This window comes from Drosophila subobscura, chromosome U (genome assembly GCF_008121235.1).
Source record: "Drosophila subobscura isolate 14011-0131.10 chromosome U, UCBerk_Dsub_1.0, whole genome shotgun sequence".
NCBI lineage: Eukaryota > Metazoa > Arthropoda > Insecta > Diptera > Drosophilidae > Drosophila > Drosophila subobscura.
The window spans coordinates 20,079,899-20,104,412 of record NC_048534.1 but is presented as its reverse complement, the minus strand read 5'-3'; the positions used below and the strand labels follow the sequence as shown (position 1 = coordinate 20,104,412).

The 24,514-nt window shown below is 42.3% G+C and overlaps 3 protein-coding genes across 5 annotated transcripts; 1 reads left to right on the top strand and 2 right to left on the bottom strand.

Moving 5' to 3' along the window:
* Positions 1-670: 670 nt before the first annotated feature.
* LOC117900920 lies at positions 671-1,644 on the bottom strand. Its single transcript, XM_034811483.1, has 2 exons — positions 1,454-1,644; positions 671-1,399 (listed from the first exon to the last, which is right to left on the bottom strand). The coding sequence occupies exons 1-2, from the start codon at positions 1,505-1,507 to the stop codon at positions 692-694; spliced, it is 762 nt and encodes a 253-aa protein (XP_034667374.1). The 5' UTR covers positions 1,508-1,644; the 3' UTR covers positions 671-691.
* Positions 1,609-3,856, top strand: LOC117900919. 2 transcript variants are annotated; one of them, XR_004649300.1, is made up of 6 exons: positions 1,609-2,474; positions 2,536-2,708; positions 2,766-2,854; positions 3,182-3,493; positions 3,557-3,713; positions 3,768-3,856. XR_004649300.1 is itself a non-coding variant. In XM_034811482.1 (5 exons), the coding sequence occupies exons 1-5, from the start codon at positions 1,780-1,782 to the stop codon at positions 3,635-3,637; spliced, it is 1,350 nt and encodes a 449-aa protein (XP_034667373.1). In that variant the 5' UTR covers positions 1,609-1,779; the 3' UTR covers positions 3,638-3,756. The 2 variants fall into 2 exon arrangements, 1 of the variants encoding a protein (XP_034667373.1); XM_034811482.1 differs by lacking the exon at positions 3,768-3,856 and having other exon boundaries at positions 3,557-3,756.
* Positions 3,857-4,061: 205 nt separating this feature from the next.
* LOC117900921 (protein FAM107B) lies at positions 4,062-24,405 on the bottom strand. 2 transcript variants are annotated; one of them, XM_034811485.1, is made up of 3 exons: positions 23,801-24,405; positions 4,913-5,117; positions 4,062-4,846 (listed from the first exon to the last, which is right to left on the bottom strand). In XM_034811485.1, exons 2-3 carry the CDS (start codon positions 5,062-5,064, stop codon positions 4,570-4,572), a joined length of 429 nt encoding a protein of 142 aa, XP_034667376.1. In that variant the 5' UTR covers positions 5,065-5,117; positions 23,801-24,405; the 3' UTR covers positions 4,062-4,569. The 2 variants fall into 2 exon arrangements, with proteins under 2 accessions (XP_034667376.1, XP_034667375.1); XM_034811484.1 differs by lacking the exon at positions 23,801-24,405 and adding an exon at positions 9,165-9,318.
* Positions 24,406-24,514: the final 109 nt, after the last annotated feature.

Genomic DNA, 24,514 nt, shown 5'->3' with positions numbered 1-24,514 from the left:
CTTCAAGGGAGTATGCTGTGTACACTCTGCGGTTGTGCGTAATTAATAATTTACGGGAAATTGTGTGCATTCAAGTTGAGTGATATCTTTCTGTGAAGCAAGAGGTTTTGCCTGCACCGAACGTATTAGCGGGCTGATCATACCCCATTGCACTATGCTGCCCTCTCTTTTTCGGTGCTGCCAGCCACTGTTTCATTTACAGTTGCTTAACTGACGACGACGTCTATAGCGCTGCCTCTTCTGTTGTAGCTGCTTTGTTATAATGTTAACATTGACTGACATCAGCCACGGGCCGTAATTTACATGTTTCTTGTCTTTTCTACACCATACCCTTTTAGAGGGTATTATGGATTTTTCTAAGATGTTTGCAACCCAAAGAAGGGAGCATCTTCGATTGGTGACTTGCACAGAGTGTATTTTGGATCGATAGCTTCGATAGCTCTGCAAGGGTATTTAGTGCTTCTCCACCGAAAGGCAGCTTTCCTTACATTTCTGTTCTGTCTGGAACTGCAGTTACCGTTCTTTCTTACTGGGAATGCTAATTGTGGGAATGCAAGTGTTTTGTTCTTTCGCCAATGGGGCTACGGGGTTTCTACACTGCAACAAAAGCTTTGCAAAAACTGGGAAAATATTTACTGAATACTGAATTACAAAAGATTTATACAGAGATCGAAAAAAGTGTTAAATGTCCTCAGTGTCGCGGAGGGAAATTTTCGTTCACCATGCAAGGAGGAGCCTCATCTTCATAGTTCTCGTCTCCGTCGTCGTCTTCTCCATTGTTCTGGGCTTCCGCCTCGTTTTCGGGTGGGTCGATTGAGGCCTCATCTGGATAATCGTTTTCATCCCAGTATCCCGTCTCCATGAGCGCATCCCGGTGTCCCAGGCCCCTCTCAAAGTAATGAGGTCCCAGGTGGGGTGTTCCAAGTGTCACCTCTACATAGTGCCGGGGCCACGTATAAACCGAATAGTTAACGGTCGGTATGTCAAAGATTCCCAATGCGTCCATGGTGCGTCGTAGAGAGTTCTCTATGTCGTGGGCCGCAAAGTACAGTGTGCACAATCTCAGGAAGTTACACTGGTCATCCAGACTCAAGAGCGCATCCCTTGCCATTGCCTCAATCACATTGCTTAGTATGTCCACAACCATGAGGATGCTCTCGTAAAGCAGGTGTCTGTGGGCGGCAATGTCCAGCCTGAGGTCCAAGGCTTCGGGCTCTCTGGGAAAGGGATTGATCAGCAGCTCACGCACATAGTCGAGGATGGGCAGCAGCACGGGAGCAGAGCCGTCCTGGGCGAGTGGTGCCATCAAAGCTGCCGGTGGAGTGCGTGGAACAAAGGCAGTCCGAAGATTCCCGGCCACACGGGGAGGAATACCAATCACGGCATTGTGCGCACGTGCCTGAGGGTCGATTCATGTCTGAAAAGGATTCCACTTGGATAATGTGTCACCTACCTGTGCTACACTCCCTTGGCGTACTTCCTCCGCAGCTAATGTAGGCCTCGACATTATCTAATTTCGATTTACTAAAGTTTTTTTGTTGCAAAAGTTTTTCGTAATTACTTAAAATTTTTGGTTCAATTTTTTCAAAATTTTGTGTGTACAATATTTGAATGTGTTGTGGAGAATGTTCTCACAAGGAATGAGAGATCGAATGTGTATCGGAAAGCAAACTTTGGGTAAATGACAACCACTGACAGAGACAGCAACAAACATTACCCAAAAACGAGAACTCGAACCGAATCCATAGAAACCCAAACAGAAAAATATATAGAGACATTATGTCCACCATGTTGAGTCGCGGTGCAAAGCCTTTGCAGGCCCAAGTGGGTTTTAAACATGCATTTCCACCGGAGGGTTTCTTTCCACTGCCGCCGGCGGAGTCGCATCTCTGCCGCGATGCGTATCTCAAGGCGCTGCTGGCTCCCTTTGAGAGTGTTTCCGACGATGGAAGCGAAGAGCCGGAAGACGATGGGCTGCCAAAAAAGGATTTGTTCGCTACGAAAAAATTCGACATCGAGTTCATGATGATCAGTAGACGACGCACCACAATGTGGAAGCCCACGAAGTATCGTCCGTCGGCCATTAATGTGAACTTGAGAGCCTCCGCCTACGATCTAAGTGCACTGGTCAAGGCCCGCTACGTGAGGCTGTTGGAGGGATTTGGCATTTCCTGCATCCACTATCTGCTGGAGAAGATCATCAAGAAGATGGAGATCATGCGCACCGTTCCACCCGAGGGCACCGATCCAAAGAAAACCATTTTCGGCTGGTCCTGTCATGAGTATTACGAACGTTTCAAGAAACATAGCGATACGATTTACTTGGATACCTTTTTGTTCGACAAAACCGCAGCGGAGCTGCAGGACCTCAAATATTATGTCGATCTGGAGGAGATTGTCCGTCTAATGAGATCGTTGAAGAACGATTTGACAGAGGATAATGATTTGTGTCAGGGTTTTATGGCTTTGTTGCGGTGAGTAGTGTGTAAATGTTTCCTTGGTTATGTCATGGACTGATGGCTTTTGCACCGATAGAGACATTCAGGTTGATATCATGGAGGTTCTGGCCAAGCCCTATGAGGACATGTACACCGAGCACGATAATCTCTCCACGCAATTGTTTACGGCCAGACAGGGCAAGTCTCACGATCCGAAAATGATTTCCAAACATCGTGCACTGAAAAAGGAGCAACAGTACCTTATGGATTGTGAGTCATAGATTGACACATAGATTGCTGTAATGTTTGAACTTGTTTCTTATGCAGACAAAGCTCCCATTGAGACACGCTATCAGATTAATTGGATCCGCGATAAGTTGGAGCAGAAAGATTTCGAAGATGCAAGTCAAGTAAAGGTTCGTTGAACGAGAACAAATTATAGAGTCAGAAACATGAACAATTTGTCCACCCAATCAACTATTTGTTCTACTTATTGTTGGATTATTCCCAACATTATACAACTTCATTCTTAATGGAAGCTTACCCGCATCTTACGACTTTTATTTATGTCATTTTGATGCTGATAAATATTCAATTCGTTTACCCTTATTCAGCAATTAACATTGCAAGACTCAGAAGTCACATTATTTCTAATAGAAAGACATGATATGGGACCAGAAATATGTATGTGCCCTGCAATCTTGAGTAAACTCAAACAACCTTCCCTTATCATATACCCACAGATAATCCAAGATGAACTCGACAAACTGAAAGAGCTGACTGCCACGGATACAGCAGTGTGGAATGCTGCAAACCGTAAGTACTCGTCCCTGATTGAAGAGTACACGAATCGCATAAATTCTACGCAAGAGTCCTACGACGAGGACATGGAGACTGCCGAAAATAACGTACAGATGACACTGAACAAGCTGAACAAGTGCAAGGACGATCTGAGGAGCTATCAGGAGCAGGTGGAAATTTTTCATATGAAAATCGCAGCGACGCGCGCAAAAATAGCCAAAGAAGAGGCGCAAGAGCTGGAGAAACTAAGAATAGTAAGTTCTAAGTAGAAATCTATTTGATTTTTGAACTAAAAAAATAATTCCACGCATGCGCAGCTGGAGGAAAAACAAGCGAGAAAAAGTGAACTAAAGGAAAAAGCCAAAGGCAAGGCCAAGAAAGAAAAGAAGAAAAAGTAAACAACAATAAAGGAAAAGATCTCGGATAAGATATAGACAGAGCCAAAGCAGGGATTGAAACGAAAAAGAGTTCTAGGTAATATCTAAAAATCCTTTGAGCTATAAATTATTTTTAGGATAATTTCCTCAGGCAACTTTGTTTGCAGCAGAGAAAATGTTCCGTCAAAAAGTTCTAAAAGATAAAAAAATGCAGTTAATATTTGGAAAGATCTCTCAAGCATCTTTCTTTCCAGTTTCAGTTAGTAATTGCTGTTCGGTTTTTCTTTTATAAAAAAATGCAACGATTTTGTTAATGTAACTGTTTACCTACAATAAAATTTATTAATTCCAGAAACTAAATGTTTGTATATAGATATATATTGTATATAGTTCTGTAATCTGTTTCAAATGTTCTTGTTTTTGTTTGTTTGTTGACATAAAATAGTTGTTTTTGTTTTAGATCAATGTCATTCTCCCGAGGTTCGGTCTCTATCTCTGTCTTACGTTCTAACCACACATTTGCCCTGTTTACAGCACTATCGATCTCAGTAATATATAAAGATAAAGATATAGATACATACGTCAGATACGTTCACATATAACTACACTAGATACAATATTTGTTTTGTGGTTTTTTGTTTGGGTTTTGTTTGGTTTTTGGAAGAAACGAAAACTTTATACAAATGGTTTTATACACACACAGATCGAAATGAAGGGGTATCAAAATTAGGGGTAATAGATTATCAATTAGTCCAAGAAAACGACAACTAAAGTTAGTAGCTAAAACTAAGGTAAATGGCTTAGAGCTAGGTTTAAACAATACAACTAGTTTTGCATAATATCAAAATGAAAACAGTTCACAAAGTCAACACACACTAAACATATTTCGTTCCAATTTGGTTTAAAAATTAAATTAGATGATGAGTCGCGGGGCGGAGGGGAGTTGCCATCCTCTAGTTGGGTCCATTCGCCGCTCGCAGCTTGGCGCGCACATTCAAATATTCGGGATTCACATACTGCCGATCGTCGGACTCATCGTTGTCCTGCTTCTGAGCTGCCTCGTGCTTTTGGGCACGCTCCAAGATCACGCGTCCCAGCTCTCCCTTCAAGCCGGGTATGCCGCCCACCAGTTCCGCATCGGGGGAATGATGCTCGGCGGCTGCATGTCGCTCCTTTTGCTTGTCGTAGGCACGCTGGAGTTCCGATTTCTGGTTGAGCACACTTTTGCCACTGCAATAAATAATTAAGACATGGTTTAGAGAGTGTTTTAGAAGAGTTTCCCCCAGTTCCACTCACATTCTGGCATTGAATTTCAACTCTCGATGCAGCTCCTTGCGATCGGTGTTCTCCATGCAGGGATTAATCAGCTTCTTGGGCAATATGAGACCCTCGGAGTCGGTCTGCACGCCCGTCGGCGTTGCCGGTGGTGAGCTGCTCATGGACATCATTGTCGCTCCGGCCTCGTTCTCTGTCTCCGCTGAACTGTGCCTGAATGCGGTATCTGAAAGCGCAAAGAGTTCCAGAGATTAATAATGGTGAACATTCTCTGGACAGTCTCTCTCTCCACTATCTTGGGGCAGCCAAAGTTTAATTGCCACTTGGCCTTCCATAAATCAGTTCAGCCTGCTGCAACAATGCATTCCACCACCAACCACAGAGAGCACACAAAAAAAAACGAAATAAACCAAACAAAAGACGTCTAAAGCGCAACGTCTTCAGCCCGTTTATTAAGGTTAAATATTTCCTCTCATTCATGTCATTGTCAATTTGTTATTACAAAAAAAAGACAGGCAAAAAAAAGCCAAACACTACAAACAGCTCGAGAGCCGACAAGGCAGAAATATTCTGTAAAACCGTAAAAAAAAGAGGGAGAGGAATTCATGCCGGCAAGTCAAAGCATGGATACCCTTGCGGCTTTGTAAGGTGTAATTATTGTGATCATAATAAATAATTAATTGCTTTAATGCCTCAAAGAGTATAAAGAATATTCATGGACAGTTTTGCATTGGGAATTTTAATTACTTTTATCCGCTGAGTAGCTAAGTCAATGCCGAAACGCTTGATCGTAAAAGGTTTGGCATTTCGAGTCATGGCAAATGGAGTCTTTTAGCGACCATTCCAAGCGACTGTATCCGTTCGTTTATGGATCATTTTTACCCATAATTTAAAGCCTAATACATATAACAAAGAGTAAATCGGATAGAAATATAAGGCCAGATGCAGAATCTGTTCACTTCTTTTGGTACTTCTACAAATCGCAACATTGACTTCCCCTTCTGCACTATCAACACCTCTTAAAACCCTCACAATACCCTCTGCCAAAGGGTATTTTCCATATGACCCACGTGAGTTGAGTGGCAGAGGGGGCACCCCATGAACACAAAACTCGATTCAAGTCAGCGGTAAAGTTCTTTCCTTTTTTTTACTTTCTTGTTCTTGTTTTTTTTGTTCACCGATTCTTTTCTTTGCTTCAGTTCTGTTTTTTTTTTGTAAATTCTTTTCTGAGCCATCAGCGGAGCAAAACTTCTTTTGTTCACCCATCATATTAACCCACATTTGGGGCGGCAGCAGTGCGAACTAGTTAGTCGCTGTCGCTGACGCTGTCGCACTGGCAACTGGCAACAGTCTCTGGCCCAAAGCCCATAACCTAAACTAGATTAATAGGCGATGATAAGGGAAAGAGACTGAGAGGCACAGCGCAAAAAGGGCAATGACATTGCTGAAAACGCTGCGGGGGCGAAAGATGGATCCCAATATGCTGCTGCAGCTTGGAATGAAAACTCCAAAAACTCCAGCAGCGCTGTGCCAAAAACAAGCTGCAAGTGGAATGCACTGTGCCAAAAACTTAATTCGATAAACAAATAAATTAAGGGAGATTAAAGGAAGATTTTATCGCGAGGACTACAAAAGGGAGCTTTGGACAATAAAAATACAAGAAACTTTGATATAATTTTCTGAACCTAAGGCGAAAAATGTGTAAAACAAGACAAATCATTGTGTTATTCATTAGCTTTTGGTTTCCCAAAAAAAAATTAATATTTAAAGCCTTCAAAAAACTCTCGAAAATGTAAGCAGATTAATGCTCCATCAATTGAACTTGATCTGCAAAAAATGTCCAACTTAATTGAACCAATTTCTTCGTATCATCATAAACAACAATTAAAAATCATCTTTGATTTCTTCTATACCCCAAAAAGAACCCTCTGTAATGCCACAATTCATAGAACAACAATAAACTGAAAATCCAACACACACACAAAAAACATCTCAATCGAGAAACATTTCAATTGGCAAACTAGTTCACACGAGGCCGGGCCACTCCAAGAGCGGTTTAGGGTTAACCAAAGGCTAAATTGCCAGCTCCAGCTCAAAGTTCACATTCGACAATCAATCAATCAAATTTCATCAGAGTCATTTCAGGCAATTCCAACAAATTATGCTTCATTCAGTGGAGGAAAACACAAACACAATCCAAAGTCAGTCATTCGTTCATCAATTCCATATTGTTCGTCGAAATCTCTTTTGTTTGTCGGCCATTTAATGACCCTGAAAAGCCCCGAATCTTTGACCTTTAACCTGAGCTGTTGAGACCCTAATGATGAAACTTGCATTATGCTAATTGTTGCATGTCACTTGTCCCATGAACTCGGTTTACATATTTATGAGCCAATCGGAAATCGTATGCAAATTCCTTTCGATTGATTTTTCTTTTTCTTCTTTTTTTCAAATGCTAATTTGCATTGGTTGACGGTGCATTTGCAGCAATGTCTGAGCCCTTTACGAACTAAGGACTGACCTAATGCAGTGCTTCAAAAGTAGTTTCCGCACATAGAAGTTACAGTTTGGTGTCGCAGTTGGGCATACACTGGACAAGAGATATTTGAGTTGGTGAAGATTTGAAATGTTACTTGAGTCCTCTCACTTATGACACTTTTGCCTTGACAACCATTTAATATTGGTTTCCTCTTTTGATCAGAATGGTTTCAATAAATTGATCACAAAGATCGTTTTAGAAAGAGAATTTTCTTGATAGCTCCATAAATTCGCACATTCAATAATGTTCTCTTAAAAATCTATAACAAAACCTTGTTAACGCAGCGGAAACGCGTACACTTAGGGCTATATCCGCCCAACTACTGATCTCTGAAAAACTTTACGAAATGCCCAGAATGCCCCATTGGGAGTGTATTTTTCCAGCACTTGCAGGGGGCTGCGCTGTGCTCGCTTCACTTATGGTGTCCATCGTCGCCCCAACAAGTTTTCACTTGCGCAATCGAGTGGTTCGACTGGCTGTGTGTTTAACCAACAAAAAGCAGACAAGACCCCCAGCCAGATATCCCCATCCCCCAGAGGCCAGGCCGTGTTAGAAAATTGTGCGGCAACTTGCTTCCATGTGGGTTAATGAGGTGCTGGCTGGCCATGTTCATGTGCATTTGCTGTAAGCATTTCCTAGTCTGGGTCCGAGTTTGGGTGTGAAATGAACGCAAATTAAATAAACGAAAGAGACGCTCCACAAGGGACAGGGAACCCCGAAGCCCACACTCCATGCTAATTATATGCAATTTGTTTTCACCGAATGACCCCCAGACTTATGGCACATAAATCAAGAAAACATTAGAAACTTAGAGACTTGCATTGTGATAGGAAAAAGCAGAGGCTTTGAAATATGATCAAGTGCCAGGCCCTGGGTTAAATGAAAGTTTTTTATTTCTGCCACAGAATCGAGTGGAACGCCCGCCAGTCGCCTAACCGGGTTAAGGGCTCAACAAGGCATGACAGTAGTTGTCGTTGCTCGTACTGTTAAAAAGTTAAACGTGAACCACTGTCATGAGAGGTTAACTAGCGCCTAACCAAATGATATTCATCAGAAGGGGCATTGAGTTATACTTTCCAGTACACATTTCATGGAGGTTTACTGTATAGAGGGAAAAGCTAAAAGTTTAAGCAAAGAACACTCTGTGTTTGTTTAGAATTTAGCTAGAGATGAAAAGAAAGATTTCAAACTGAAGAGTTCAAACTTTATAATCTAAGATTTCGAATGAAATCTTCAAGGATTTATCCTCTCATCTGATTGGTAAACCTCGTAGAAAGGTATTGAAAATAACCAAAGTCAGGCACATCTATGCAGCTTCCAATAAATTCTTACTGGTTGACATAATTTTAGAGGTCTTTCTTCTGTAATAGGCACATAATCTCTCGCTTAAACTTTTCCACACTTATCAAAGAAACTTTTGCAGCCCAAAAGCCCATCATCATCAAACATTTGTTCGCTTGTAAGTTTGTAAAATCGTTCAACCTTATCACCTGTACGTGTCTCGTGTTTTGTCTTTCGTTGTATATTTTCCACACTTTCCATCTAGATTTGGACGCACTTTCAGGCATACTTAATCATTTCACACCTAACAATCAAATAAAAGCGCAGAAGAATGCACAGATTTCACTCTTTGTTGACTGATTCGAAGACAACTTAGGACAGGGTTTGAATGGAGCTCTGCATTAATGCATGAATTGAGTGCGGACTGAGTGACTGACTACCGATTCGACTCACTTTCAAAGAGCGACATGCGGCTCATAATGCTGGTGGAGATGTTCGGTGTTGGTCGCTGCATCTTTTCGGCCTTTTGCTGGGTATATTTTTCACTCAAAGATTTTATTCGACACTAAGAAGGAGACACTAAGAGACACTGTAAACATTTTACATTAATTTCAAAGCGGGAGAATCGATTGCTGCTGAGTTTTCTTTGCAATAAGTGGAGCTGCTGAGCCTGCTGCCCGATGTTTGCTTTGCCTGCTGCCTCGTGGCTCACATCTTATTAGCACAGTTTTTGCTTTTCCTATTGCCTTTTTGCTTTCGCTTTCGACGTGAGTGTGTTCTTATCAACGCAACAAACGGCTAAAAACTGTGTGCAGAGCAGCTAAATGTTGGTAACCGGACCCCTGCAATCGATTGCTGGTTGCTGCCACACTGTCGCTGCTGTCGCTGCTGTCTCTGCTGCTGCAACTTTGTGCAGCGTGCAACGTAACGCGTTTGCCACTTTTTTTCCTTCTTTCTGTTGCTATTTTAGGCTTCCTCATTTGCAGCCAGATGTGCCCCAACCCTGTGCCCGAAAAGGGGTTGGCTTTGGGGCCGGGACTTGCATAAGCCAAACAGCTGACCCAGATATAGACTCGCACACGACACGGACTCGTACGTAGATGATGTGTAATGGCAAGCCAAAATGGATTTTAAATCCTGCTGCTGAAAGTGAAAGCTCGCTTTTGTTCTCTCGTGTGTCAGCCACAGAAGCCACAGAATAACGGGAGAGCTACACATAACAATGGCACACACACATGGGAGTGTGTGTTTGTGTGTGTGTGTGCCTGCTTGTAGGGCACTTTGGGCCTTGACCTGACCCCCGCAGAAGCTGCTCAGCTGCACAGGAGAAGGACACACACTGCATACAGCATCCAGCATCCAGCATGCCGCTCCCTCGCTCTCTCCACACACGGCATACAGCCGCCAGCTTGCCTCTCCCGCTCTCCCACTCTCCCGCTCTCGCTTTTTGAGCTTTTCCGGAATCTGTAGGGGCCGCGCTGCTACCGCTCGCATCCTATCGCCGTTGCCTATTTCCTGCCTCCTGTTCGCCTGGTGCTAATTGGCTCCATGGAGAAAATGGCCGCTCCACACACAAAACACTAACAAAACGTGCGGAAAATGCAGAGAGACCAGCAAGCTCGCTCTCCCTCCCACCCAAGTGGCTCCCTACTGTGCTCAAGATGCCAGCCAAGACGTGCAGCAACTTCTTGCAAGGAGCAGCATTTCCTGCAGGAGAAAAACAGACTCCAAAATGTTGGCAGGGTACGCGGCGGGGTGGCAGGTGTGCGGCAGGGTTTGGTGGAGTGCCGCGCCACCCTGCGGAAGGGGCGGGCTTTTGGAGCGCGCCATTCAACAACTCTAACTCAAATACTCCGCCTCAAATGAACCGGCGAGCAGCAAGCGGCAGCAGGCAGCTGGCAGGCAGGAGCAACAGGAGCAACCATCAAACAGGAGCAATGACGTCAGCAACAGGAGCAGAGAGCACGCGGCAAGAGAGACACAGGACAGACAGAGAGCGAGCTTAAGCTCCAAGCAACGCAAAAGTAAGCTTTAAGCAAAAGCTTTCGCACCTTTCGAGCGCGCTCTCGCTCTCTCCCTCTCTTTCTCTGACGTCATGGGCGAACATCGACCTTTCGCTCTTTGTTCAAGTGCTCTCTGTCGCTCGCTCTCTCTTTCTCTCTGTGGCATTTTGTGCGAAAAACATCAATAAATAGATTTCCCTGATTTTTCAACAGGATAGCAGAAATGGTAGACAAAAAACGTAACGTAACGGAACACAACAATCGCAAAAATGTCTCCACCACCCCCTGAAACCCTTACCCCCCGCATCTACATGCATAAACATTTTTCGCCCCCACAAGAGTGAGACGACGACGACGAGAAGGAGGAGGTCTTGTGGTTGTTGGGGGCTCGTCAGGTGTCGCGAAGGGTATGGGCAAGGTTTGCTTTGGGCCAACATCATCATCAGCTGTTCTATGCGCGGGTGTGTTAACGGCAGGCTGGTGGCTACTTAGGGCTGGAACACAAGGGGTAGGGCAGAGAGTTCCCCAATGTTGGGGGTGGGAGAATGTGCGGACTCCGATTTGGTTTGAGGAGAGACTCCTTTGGTGGTTAGGGGGTGACAAAGGCTAGGGGCTGGGGGTGCGCTTTGCTTGGAATTAGGGACTTTTATGGTGTAGGGAGGCGGATCTGGTCAGGGTTGGTTTTTTTTTTATAATAGGAAGGCTCCGCTTAGGATAAGGGTTTTCATGAAGGACTAGGGCGCCTATTGTCGTAGTAAGGGTTAGGGCCTTGGATGCCCTTTAAGATTAATCCTAAATAGACATTAAAGATCAGTTTTCGAAGGGTCCATCGTCTTAGCATGCCAAGGATGCCAAGCGATCGACTTCTACTTACTTTCAAGGAATTACTTGAACTAAATATCGCCCTGCTACCCTTAGAGTTCCATTCCCAATTGTTTGCACTGTTTTAACTCCAATAAAGCTAATGGGTTTCAATGTTCCACTCAATACCATGGGGTTGCATAGACCCAATGCCGACTCTTCGTGGTTTAGGGGGTTGCCACGTAGACTTCGCCCAGGGTTGGGCTTCCAGTTTTTGCATAGTTTCACTTCTGCCAGCCATAAAAAACAGAAGAAAACACAAATGAAATGGGGGGTTGACGCGGGGCTCTGTCGTAAGTACGCATATCATCTGCTTGTTTGCCAAATATTCATAGAATTAGAGTGTGTCTGTGTGTGTGTGTGTGAGGGAGTGTGTCTGTGTGTGTCTAGACCAAATATTTACGCCGCCAGAACGGAAAACAGATCAATAAATGAAACAACAATTGAAAGTGCCTCTCTGCCTGCTGTCTCAGCGGAAAGCCACGGGAAGCATTTTGTGTACTTTGGTAATTATTCCAGCAGGGGAAATATTCGTACAAAAAATATTGCATTGGACTCCACATAATCAATCAGAAGCTCATGGCACTTACTTGGGAAAACCGATAAGAATTCTGGCTTAAAACTTCAATTTTCTTTTGTTTCAAAACTTGCTTTTGGGCCACAAACTTTTGCGGTCAAACTTTTGTGCGGCTTTGACCAAAGTTGAAGTTTCAATCAAAGTTTAAGCTAACTTTTGGTTGGAATCTACTGAGGACGTTGTTTTAGTTTGGATTTACCTGCCAGCTGCAAGAGTTGTGGATTTGATGAAACAAACTCTATTTTATTTTAATAAATAGTTCAGTTCTACTTTATTGCAGCTGAAGCTATAATTACATGGAATATTCTTCCACAATCACTAATTACTTTCCCTGCAACATTCGCACTTATGTCATGGCTGGCCCAAGTAATTGTGTTTGGCTCTAATCATCATTCCCTCCAGCCAATTCCCCACTCAAATATTTCCCCCTGGAAGCTTCTTGGCGGCTCTCTCTGCCCTTCGTTGTAGGCGCGTGTTAGTCATAGAAATTTTATATTTACTATTTATTTGTGTTTGCCACATTCGACTGGTGTTTGTCTGACTGCCTGCCCCCAGCCCAAGACCAAAAGGCAGGCCGCCGCTGCCACACGCAATCCAAAAGTATTTCCGATCATCTACTCTAACCTGCCATTTCCTAGACATTTCCTCCACGTTTTACGCTGATGTGTAGGTTTAGCCTAGGAATTTATATTCTTTTTTTGCCATTGATACTCTTGAAGGGGTACAATGATTTGAGGAAGTGTTTTGGCAGGTAGAAAATGGAAGTATCTGGTAGAGAATTAATGCAAAGTCTTGAACAATATTTGCTGTAATTTAATGTTTTTTTAGCTTCAATACTTGTGAGAATTTAATCCAAATCAATTCCCATAGACCTTCCAGTGTATTCACAGCTTCGTTCTAAAAAACTTTTCCCTTTTTCTCTATTTTTTTCTTTCAATTTTAATGGCGTGTCAGAATTTATTGGCCCCGTTTAGACGTTGTGGGCCCTGCGCTCATTATATTCTGTGGCCGCGGAACCTGCTTGAGTGACTCATGAAATTAGCTAATCTGTCCCTGTCCCTGCCCCTGCCCCTCCTGTACACCCCCTACAGCTCGCTGCCGCTTGCGGTGTTGCCCCTGTTTGTGGTCAATCACCCAGCGGGAGATGCAACCACAGGAAGTCGGGCGAGTCGTCCAGAGTCGCCAAAAGCCATTCGGCAATGTAAGTCATTCGGTGCCGCAAAGTGGCTTACCGGCTTTCACTCTTTCACTGCAGCGAGTCCCCCCCCATCCCCGACGTCAGTTCCCAGTCCCATCCCCATTATCCACCTCCCCTCCTCTGTGCTCCCCTGCCGGCTGTCCACTTCAGTCACTCATTCAGTCATTCATTACTTCATTCAGAGCCACTAATTTTCCGCGTCGACATCGTTTGTCGTCTTGTACGCGCTTTTAATAACAATTTTCAGTTTAATTTGTGTGTGTGTTGTGGCTACTTTTTTTATTTTTGTGTCTCTTAAGTATTCGTGGAGTTGCGATGTACCCTAACAGGGGGGTACACCTTATATTGGGAAATGTTTGATGATATTTAAGGGGCGCTTACATTGGGAATTAGTTATAGGAGAAATCAAAGGATTAAATCCCATGGTAAAAAGAATTTAAACAACTAATTTAATATCAAAGAAAATTCATTTTTCTAAAGAAAAGTTTCTAGAAGATGTAGCAGAAATCTAGGGATTAAATACAATGGGAAAAAGATTTGAAAAAATTATTTTACTAGAAGAGAAAATATTTTTCTAAGTAAATAAAATAAATATATATCTTCATTTTTATATGCTTTCTTTTTATTTTATATTAAATCCCTAGTGACAATTTTACTGCCGCATCTCGTAACCCAGTAATCGTCTTTCATTTTCCCCATTATCTCATCATCTGGGAAATCTTATAAGGAAACTTGTTTTCGCTCCAGCCCAAAAACCCGAAAGAGTATGTAATAATCGGCTTACATAACCCCCGTACTAAGACTTAATGCATTTTTGTATATTTTTATTTTGGCTAGGCCCCGTTGCCCGGTCTTGGCAAGTGCCCGTGGAGACAGACCAGTGGACATCAGTGAACAGAAATCCGACAAAGCGAAAAACCGGACAGAGGATTACAAAGTCCAAAAACCGAGAAAACAGTTCAGTGCGAAATTGCGCAATGGGAAAGCCATTCGACATGGCAACGACGGAGAGCCTCTAATGGACTACTGGGAATTCAAAGGGGGAGGAAATAAACTCAAAAACTTAACTCAAAACTGACCTTTCCACGAAGAGCCCTAGCCGAGGGGCATGCCACGGCCCCAAGAGCGTTTCCAAGAAACCAAACACAGAAAATATATTTCTAAAATGGAAAATGGAATATTTTGCTGCCTGCAGCGCGATCTGTTTATAAAACAAAAGAACAGAAAAGCGTAGAGTCAGCAGCAGCCACATGTGCCACATTCCACATACGATGCGATTCGACATTCCGCATAAACAATAAACAATTCGAGAAACGAGAATATTTTTGTGAACAATAAACAGAAAATTTGTAGGCAAACGGTTCGGGTTGGGGGTCGGAGCAGTCCATTAAGAGAATTTCGTAACCGAAATCCCGCATGGAGCTAATCAAGCCCGAAAAATAATGCTCATGCGGGTGCAAAACGCTTATCAACAATCAGAATAATGCTCACTCGGCTCCCCCTCTTGCACAATAATTTAATAAAATTTTATTTTATGATTGCTCTTTTATATGAAAAGTGCCCAGCCTTGCCTTTGAGTCTAGTAAAATTATCTCTAAGCAGATTATATTTTTAGGCAAATATTTGGCCATGAATGAACATAATGCCCGGCCCCACCCAGACGTCAGTCTCGGATAACAAAAGTTTAAGGCGCTTATCTGCCGTATTTGAAAATCATAAAAAGAGTCCAACTACAAGCAAAAGCTCTGCAGCAGTTTTCCAACCAAAATGTCTAAAGTTTTCAATGAGTTTTTGTAAATATCATTAAATTTGATGCTTTCATTTTCATTGTAACAAATTTTGGGTGATTTATTTTCTCTGCTATGTTATTGGGGCTAATGGAGCACATCAAAATTGCTAGTTTATGGAGGCCATATAATTGGATTCTCAGTGATTTAAAAGGGGTGCAGAGGGTATGTACAACGACTGAAAAGATGTACTGTAATTTCAACGAGATAAAGTAAATAAATATACACAAAGTCTCTGTGGCAGATCTTCATCGAAGCATATTTAAAGGAGCATCCATACTGATCTGTAAATCAAGCAATTTTATCTAAGAAATTTCTACACACTCGTAAATTCCTGTAGATAAATATAATCAAACAATTTCATCAGAAATCGCAAAGAAATCACTGAGTAAACTTCTTTAAATAGACAAATGATTTAAATCTTTAACATTTTAGGCACGATTAAAATTCGATGAGAAATTTGAGCAATCTTCCACGCTTGTCATATTATAAGAATCATTAAATTTTAATGGGTTTTGCTGCGATTTATGGAAGGGTTGGATATAAATTTGGAACTAAAGCTGAGATCGCTGCAGGTGGGATTCTCGCCTCACAGATCCACAGTTATGACTAATCAAATCCATTCAATTTCATCAGAATAAAAACAAAGAATATCTTTGTGCAAAAATGGCATAAATATTACGTGGATCTTATGACATCATTCATTAAGAATTCACTCATCAAATCAGCTGCCAAAAATATTTCATTTCACTTTTAAATTGTTCACAGGCTAATCAGATTTTTATAAAGATTAAAAACCATCAAAAATCTCTATTCTATGTGTGTGCAGTTTTATTCTTTATGCAGCCATTAAAACTTAACCAATTTCAACAATGAATATAAACTCAATTTATGGCTTAATTTGAGACTCGTTAAAATTTGAATGCCTTGAGACTGTCGTTTATCGAATGAAGCCTCATAAAAATGATTGGTTAATATTCATTCGACATAATGCAAGAGCCATTCCGCCCCAAAAGCCCCCCATTTCAAATATTTCACACAAGAAATGGCTTAAACCATAATGCGTGTAAATGAGCATTACAACAAAACGCGGCCTTGACGAGCCGAAAACAGCCAACAAACATCAAATTAGCCAATCAAAAACAACTATAAAAACTATAAACAAACGTGAAAAAGTCGACGAGGAGTGAGCAGAAAACACACATTTCACGCGCTCACAGACAATAATCATTTGAAAATGGTTAAATACAGTCGTTTATATAACCCGAAGAAATTGCAGCACTTAACAAATAAAACTACACACACAGATTGCAGCCGAAAAAAAGTTTACAATTAAATGAGCCACAAGAGAAAACAATGCCAAGCCATACCTGTCTTTCACTCTCTGTTCGTTGGTTATCTGAGATGAGTGGGGACAAGACAACAAACACATTTTGTATTGATTTGAGACAATAGAAATCAATCAGCGACGGCAACGGAACGGCAGCCGCCACAGGAACCAAAGAGAGAGCAAGGAAACAACTTGCATGGGCAACATTATTCGTACTATATTAATGGATAAACACTCGAGCTGCTATAACTCAAAGAAATTAAATGTTTCTATTTAGTTAACCAAAAACTTCCACTTTCCGGCATTCTTTCATAGATCTTCCTTCCATTAGCCAGTCCAAAAATAGCTACAAATTTCCAACACCTGTCAATTCTTTTGTTCCATTTGAATAAAATACAAAACAAACTGTATTTATATTTAGTGCAGCGCAACTTCCCAAATTCTTTTCCATTTTCAACTGTGTCACGGAAATCTCTAGAGCTTATTAAGTGCTTTATTTTTAAGCAGCACTAAATTTAGAAGGAAAGAAAAAAATTCACCTATTAGATTTAAGATTCTAAAATCAAATCAAATTTATTGATTTAATTTATTCTATAATTGAAAGTTCCATAAAAAGCAAAGTCCGAAATCGCTTGCACGCGCTGACGTCACACCTTAAATTGCTAGAGAAACACTCTCGCACTCACTCGCACTCGCTCGCTCTCTGCGGCAATCGCATGCAACAAGTTCCTTCACGTTGAAATATCCAAAATGTTCACAGGAAATCATCAAAAAGTGCAGCACGAACTCGAAAATCGAAAAAAAAGTATTAGTCGGCTGCTCTGCTCTGTTGTGCTCTTTCTTTTCCGCTCTCTCCCACACAAACAGAGTTGGGGTGAACGCGTGTGCGTGTGTATTGTGTATTGGCGCTTGCTGCCCTCTGCTCTGCTCTCTCCTGATTTGAAACAGGGCATGTGCTCACTCAAGGTGGAGCATTGCCAGAAGATGACTGTCTAAATAATCAAAGATACAGGCGCACAGAGAGCGTGTGTGCGTGAAAGGGCGCGAAAATATTTGATTTGACTCAAGAAGTGGCGCATCTATCACCTTTTATTCACACACCTTGCATTTGAGTGGCGCTCTGCCCTCTGCTCTTGACTCTCTGCTGCTACTGCTGGCGCTCGCTGCCCTGCCCTCTGCTCTTGACTCTCTGCCGCTTTGAGAGCCTCGCGTCATTGCACTTCGTTCGCTTTTATAGGGGGGGAAAAAGAGGCAGAGCAACAGCCTTCGGCTCGACACACACACACACCATCGCGCACTCAATGCTTAGTTACTTGGCTGCCTAGCCCCCCCCGCCAACCGACCAAATTGGGGTGTTGTTGCAAATGCGTGCGGGGTGGCAAAAGGCATAAGACTGGGGGAAGAGGGAAAAACGAAAGCGCCGCTGGAGCGTCGCCATCACAGTCACCACAAAATATTGGTGGTGGCTTTTGGGGTCTTGTCTCTGCCATGCACAGTGTGAAGCAGCAGCAGCCTGATAATCTAATGACCACTTTTAATGCAATTAACACCCACATTAAAGTGACGATGCAGTGCGATGCAACGGTTGCGGTAAACTGTGAGTTTTGAGGGAATATTGCGATTTATTTGACTTGATTTCTAGAGGTATTTTTCAGACGTATTTGCAGCTTACAAAAACCACCAAAGTGTAACTTTGATCAACCTTGAATGAATTAGACAATCACTCATTTCCCTTCCACTACATGAGGGTTAAGGGTAACCAATTTCCATAGTCAATGCCTTTCGACACACTGTGATTGTGACTGTGACTGTGACTGATGACGACCGACCGCACCGCAGCAAAGACGAGCGGAGCAAAGATGAGGGAGAAGAAGTGAAGCAGTAGAAGACAATTCGACTGTTGACGCCGCCTCGGTTGAAAAGTCAAAGTCAAATGCAAGACAAGACATAATAAAAAGAAGCTGAAAGAAAAATAGCAAACAACAACAACAAAACTAACAACTGCGAAAACAACGAGAAACAATAATACTCGTAGCTGGAAAGGAAAACAAGTTTTCACTTTTATATTTTGTGAGTTACTCGGGTTGCGCCTCCTCCAATGCGATGTGGATTGGGGTTGGGGCTGTTGCTGTTGCTGTTTGCTGTTTGCTAGTGGTGGCATTCATTTCCAAACGCGATTCAATTGCATTTCGCTGTTCGTTTCATACTTCATACATAGTTGGGGTCTGGTCTGTCGCTTGGGCAAATTGTGGCCATAATGATGAATTGCATAAGCCGGAATCGTAATTACAATCACTGACTACGACTACACAGGCGACTATCTTGTGCGCGTATCTTCCTCTCCCATGCCACACTACACAGCTGCTCATCCGCATTTGGGCAAAAATAATGCAAGCAACAGTAGATCAGGCTTTCCAGTGCACTCTTCCCCCTCCCCACACACCTCTCTAGCTGTTTCGCAATCTCTCTACAGGCGTCGTTTACTCAAGTTTCCATTATTAATAGAGAAAAGATGGCAACGATTAGATTGATTTAGTGCCTTGCCTTAAATATTCATTCAATATTATTTTTCTATTCTTGGCTTACAGTTATCAATCATTCTCTTTGCCTTACTCTCCCTACACACACACACACACCTTTCCAGGAGCCGAAATTACGGTAGTTCTCTGCCTTTCTCTTTCGCTTAATTCAGGAGCTGCGCCTTGGGCTTATCAACCTCCCAAGGCACTCCACAACACAAACTCTACACAAAACATGACCATATATGGAGCCAAACATTGTCACACACAACAAATGGAACGGCTATTTGTGGTCTCTCTCGTTTTGTTGTCGTTGTGGGCACACAACAAAAATGCGATGATTACGTATCAAGCACATGGCCGACGACGCCCGCCCCTCCTTATTCGCACTCTTCACGATACAATTATTTCACCCCTCCTCCCCGCTCGCTAGACAACAGTCAAAAAAAAGAAAAGAAAAACTTTTCATTCATTCACTCGACGCCTGTTTTGACGGCGCGGCCTTTACGTGCTCCCATTTTTACACTAGGGAAGAGAAAGGGTATTGTCAACTGTGGCATTGAGTTGGGTGAATGGAAATGGGATTTTTTTTTGGGATTACAACCATATAATGGATAAGTAGATAATACAATTTACAATCAACAAACATAGTTTATTTTCTTTTAGTAAAGGTGTTCCCAAATGCCTTTCCGTACTTCTAACCAATCTTGTCACATTTTGTAAGTTTTTATCCATAAAAGACAAATATACGGAAGACTTTTTAAAGCCCTTATACCACAATGATTTATGATAGATGTACATAAATATGTTTGAAGAACTCTTGCACTGAACTTTTAATCTAAAACAACACGATAAGGTGTGGTGTAGACTGGTTTGAATATGGGTTAAGTTTTGATTGGCTTATCTTCCGGAATGCTCTATGCCCCTCCACATTAGGGTAAATCTATTTCGACTGCTCCCCATTTGGATTTCCTTTTTGTTCTTGCTCGCATTGATATTGTTTCGGTGTTTTGTGTGGCCTTGCTATAGTTTTTTTTGCAAATCTAATCCAGAAATGGGAAGCAGAACAACCAGAAATGGGAATGAATGACTGAATGTGTGTGTTTCCCATGGAATTTACATGTGTGCTATGCTATGTAGTTGACCTAATCGTAATTTGAGCAAACAAAGCACTTAAGCAAATGGAAATATACGCGCCCTATTCGTATAAATTACAATTGCGATTAATTTAAATGTTTTACAATTCGTAGAGGGGAGACCTTTTTGCGTACGATATTTAAATCACTTTCATTGTCTAGTTCAAGTTATTATGGAAACATCTGTTCAATTTTTTATGTTTTGTGAGGATTTACAAATGCAGGAACACTTTCAGTTTTAAGTCAAATCGAATAAACAAGTGCTCAAGAATTAGCTCAAGTTAACTTTAGAAAACATCTGTGTGACTTAAAGTTTCTTCTTTTATTTTAATTTCATTGTTATAATAACATCTGTTCAGTGTTGACATTTGAAGGCCCCAAATTTAAATGTTTTGCAGCTTTCAAGTTTTATTTTTGGCACCAAAAACATCTGGTAACTGTTGAGTTTTGTTTTAGCTGTTTTACAGTTTTATTTGCGTAATAGTAACTATTAATTGTACTTAAATTCCGCTGTACTTCTAATTAATATTATGTATTAAATGTTATATGTTTGTTGTTCCAAAAACATCTGTTGAATGCCTGATTTTGTGATATCTCAAATTATGCTAACAATTCCAGTGCTTTTTACATTTTTGATTGCTTTAATATGCCTCAAAAATGTGGACTCACAAAAAAAAGTATCTTTTGAATGTAGAATTCTTTTTAAGCATTAAAAATTCATGTGCCAGAAGCTTTTTGGCTGGTCCATCAATCAAGCAGAGATTAATAGCAGGCAATCAGGGCTACCATTTTGGAGGACAGACTCCCCCCATTCGGTGCCCATCCGGGGCACTTTATCAATCATTAACCAAGCCAACCCAAATGGGCGACAACCCATGCCATGTGATAGGCAGAGGTCGGGGACTGGAGGCTAATAATCCGGAAAAAACACAAATTGTGCAGTAATTAGAAATTCATTGATAAAAATGTACATGAGCATGGGACAGAAACGAGTCGATTTTTCGGGTAGATTGTGATATGAGCGAAAACGGAGTGAGTGTGAAACGAAAGGGCTCTCGGGGATGGATGTCAGAGGCCAGGCCACGACTCTTTCACTCGCACCTATACAGCGGCATGCATGGGGGCGAGTGAGAAAAACGAGCGAATGAGCATGCTAATCACGAACACGACGAAATAAGCACAACAAAAACGAAAAAGAACGGTACACGTATACCGTATACTCGCGCGCACACACACAGAAGAAACTCGATTGGGGAACAACTGGACTGCGGTTCGGTGCTCTCTCTGCTGCTGCTGCCTGCCGTTTTGCTTTCTGCCCTTTGCTTGGCGCCTGTTCAAATAAGTTTCAAATTTTGACAAATAAAACCATGGTTTTGTAATTTACGAGCGTTATTTTCATAATGATTGAGTGGCATGGCCGCTCTGAGTGGAGTTCACACGCGTCGGTCCAAAAAGGGAGAAAGAGAGAGAAGAGCAGCAGAGCAAAGGACTACTGTACGATTTCTGGCAGTCTTTTATCGCTCTTTCTCGCTGACTTTGTATGCCCTTGTAGAAGGGGTACTAAATTTTCCATGCTGCAGGGAGTTTCAAAGAATTATGCAATAAAATGTTGCAAATTGCAGCGACCTATGTAAGACCAAAACAGATACGCAATTTTCTGTAATTTTCAATGGAACTATGCACTTTGAAGGGTATCAAATCAAACACCGAATCTACTGGTATTCCTTTCATATTTATCTTCTGCTTCTTTTTCTCACTCAGCCGCAATAAAAACGGGATTATGTACAAGTATGTTGTATTTGGTTTGTGAGTATGCAAGAGAAGCATGTGAAAGAGAGAGAGAGAGAGCAATGTCGGGCGTCGGGAGCCCTTTCCACTGTATGTTGTTGTTGTTGTTGTTGTTGTTGGTAGGGGGTTGGTTGCTTGTGGCGAAAAGCATGCAGGATAAAGAGAGGCAAAAAGGATGCAGGCTACAAAATAGAAAGAAGGGAGAGAAGGGTGCAGCGGCAGCAGCCTGTCGAATGGCAAGGAGTCGCCGCGCTGGTGACGGCTGCACACTGCACGTGGAAGGGGGAACGACTCCTAAAGAAGCTGCAACAACGACGGGACACTGTCTAGACGTTTGATTACCGGGGCGCAGCAGAGAGTCACAAGCACCAGACATTGCTCCGCACAGTGTGCCTCAAGCTACCATTAACCCTAGGGATGGGGTCTGGGGGTCGTCTCTCTAATCATAATTGCCCGATTTTCTAGACCATTTTATTGGTTTTTTTTTTCGGGCTGGGCTTAAGTCCGTCATAAAATGTTCTCTTATCAGCCTTTACTTTCACATGCAGTGCTTGATGACGACACATGGTCTGTGGTGTGTGACAGATAATGGGATAAGTGTCGACACACTGGCCAGGCAATTAGGGTGGAAAATACATTGCACATGGGTTGATGGGTTAACAACTTCAGGGAATGCCCTGCTGCCCAATCCGGTTTGGAATCTCTAAGGACTGGGAAACTCTTTAGAAATCCGGTTTGAAACAGGAAACTAACCTCTTAAAAATCCGGTTAGGGATTGTTGGGAAATAAGGATAATCTTTCTTGAGTTTTCAGGATAAATCAGGTTTAGTATTTTCAAGAGAGAGCAATCATTAGAAAATATTGTTAATCGTTTTAAGGCCCTTTCGCATTAATTAAGATTATCATGAATTAAACTGAAAGCCCGATTATTCAGCATTATGTTTCTTAGCGCATGAAAAAGATAAAGAAACCTCCTCGATCAATCATCATTTGAGATTATCAACAATTTGGCATCTCTCATTCCAGCAGCAGTTTTTGCAGTTCCTAAGAAATCAAGCTGCCTCCTGCTTCAATCCGGTTTCCAAAATAAAAGTTCTGCCTAAAATCGCATTCCATTCCGCCACACACGATCAATTCTCAAGGTAATTCGATCGAGATCTTCAGTCCCAGTCCCACGAACAGGAAAAAAGGCACGTAATCTCGTTCAGTTCCAGGGGTTGGCTGGGAATCTCTGTGTCGTTTTCTACCTGACTTCATTCGACATTTTGCGCGCATTATTGTATACGACACAAGGCAGACATTTCTTCCAATTTCGTCACAGTGCATTAATCAGCATTGTGTTGGGCCATTGTTTCGCTATTTTTTCCTTCACACAATCCCATAAGTAATGCCTGTTATTTCCTCATGGAAGTGCAGCAGCCTGATGATATGGGGCCTTGGGAATTGCTCAATTTTTGTGTGCAACGCCGACCACTGTGCAGCATTTTCAGGAGCTGCATGTCGCCAGTCAAGGACTCGGGATGTCGTCTGTGCACACACTCACTCAATTTTATTTTTTTTTTACACTCTTTTTTTTTGCAATGCCAAAAGGTCAAAACGGCGCAAATCAAAAAACCCTGAATAGGAGCCTTGACTTTTGCACTTTGCCAAATGTTTTTGCCCAGAGGACATTGAATCGATGGACGGGGAAAGGGCAGGGAGAATGGAGGAACCTTCAAAATGTCTGCACCTTCACGGGTAATAGAGCGGGTGGGACCTATGGATAAATTGAAGTTCCAATAGATTGAAGGACGAGCAGAAAGCCAAAGGGATGGATGGAGGGACTTGTGATGGGTGGAAGAACCTTTGGCTGGAGGGACCGCAATTGAAAAACCATTGGAAAAAACTCACCACAAAGCCCAAATGCTTCAAGTGTTTTCGGTGTTTGTCTCTCCTCTCCGCGTCCCTTTTGCACCGTGGTGGGTAGAATAAATTGCGTTGTGTGGAAGGGAGAAGAGGATACTGGAATTCCAGAGGTCGCGTCGCTCTCTTTTGTGCTGTTGTTTTGATTTGTTATCCCGTTTTTGTTGTGGCGCTGTTTGTACTCTCAGCTGCTTTTGATTGCTGTCCTGCTCTAACTTCCCTGTTTTGTTGCTGCCTTTTCGCAGCTTCGCTTCCAGATTCTGAGGCTCCGCACAGCTTCTGCGTTTTTTGTTCTCTCTCTTTCAGCTTCTCCTTCTGCACAGCTACTACTTTTCGTTGTTGCTTTTCCCTTTTGGTCTTTCTGCTTCTGTGTGGTTGCTGTTGCTTTTGTGTAATCCTTGGTTCGCTTTTGGCGCGCAATATTTTCGTGTCTCCCTCTCACACGCTGTTCTGCTTGTTGTTGCTATGGCTATTGCATATCCAATATTTTTCCAACACACGCGAAACCGTTTTGTTGTCGCTGTTGTTGCCGCAGTGATTGTTGTTTGTTGCTACTGCAATAATTTGCATTTCACGTTTCGCAGCATCGACTTTGACTTTGTTGCACAAACACGCACACACACAGAGAGAGACACAAAAACAACAATTGAAGGAAGCTGTTGTTGCTTTTGGAGCGGGCGTCTTTAGCTGCCAACAAGATGC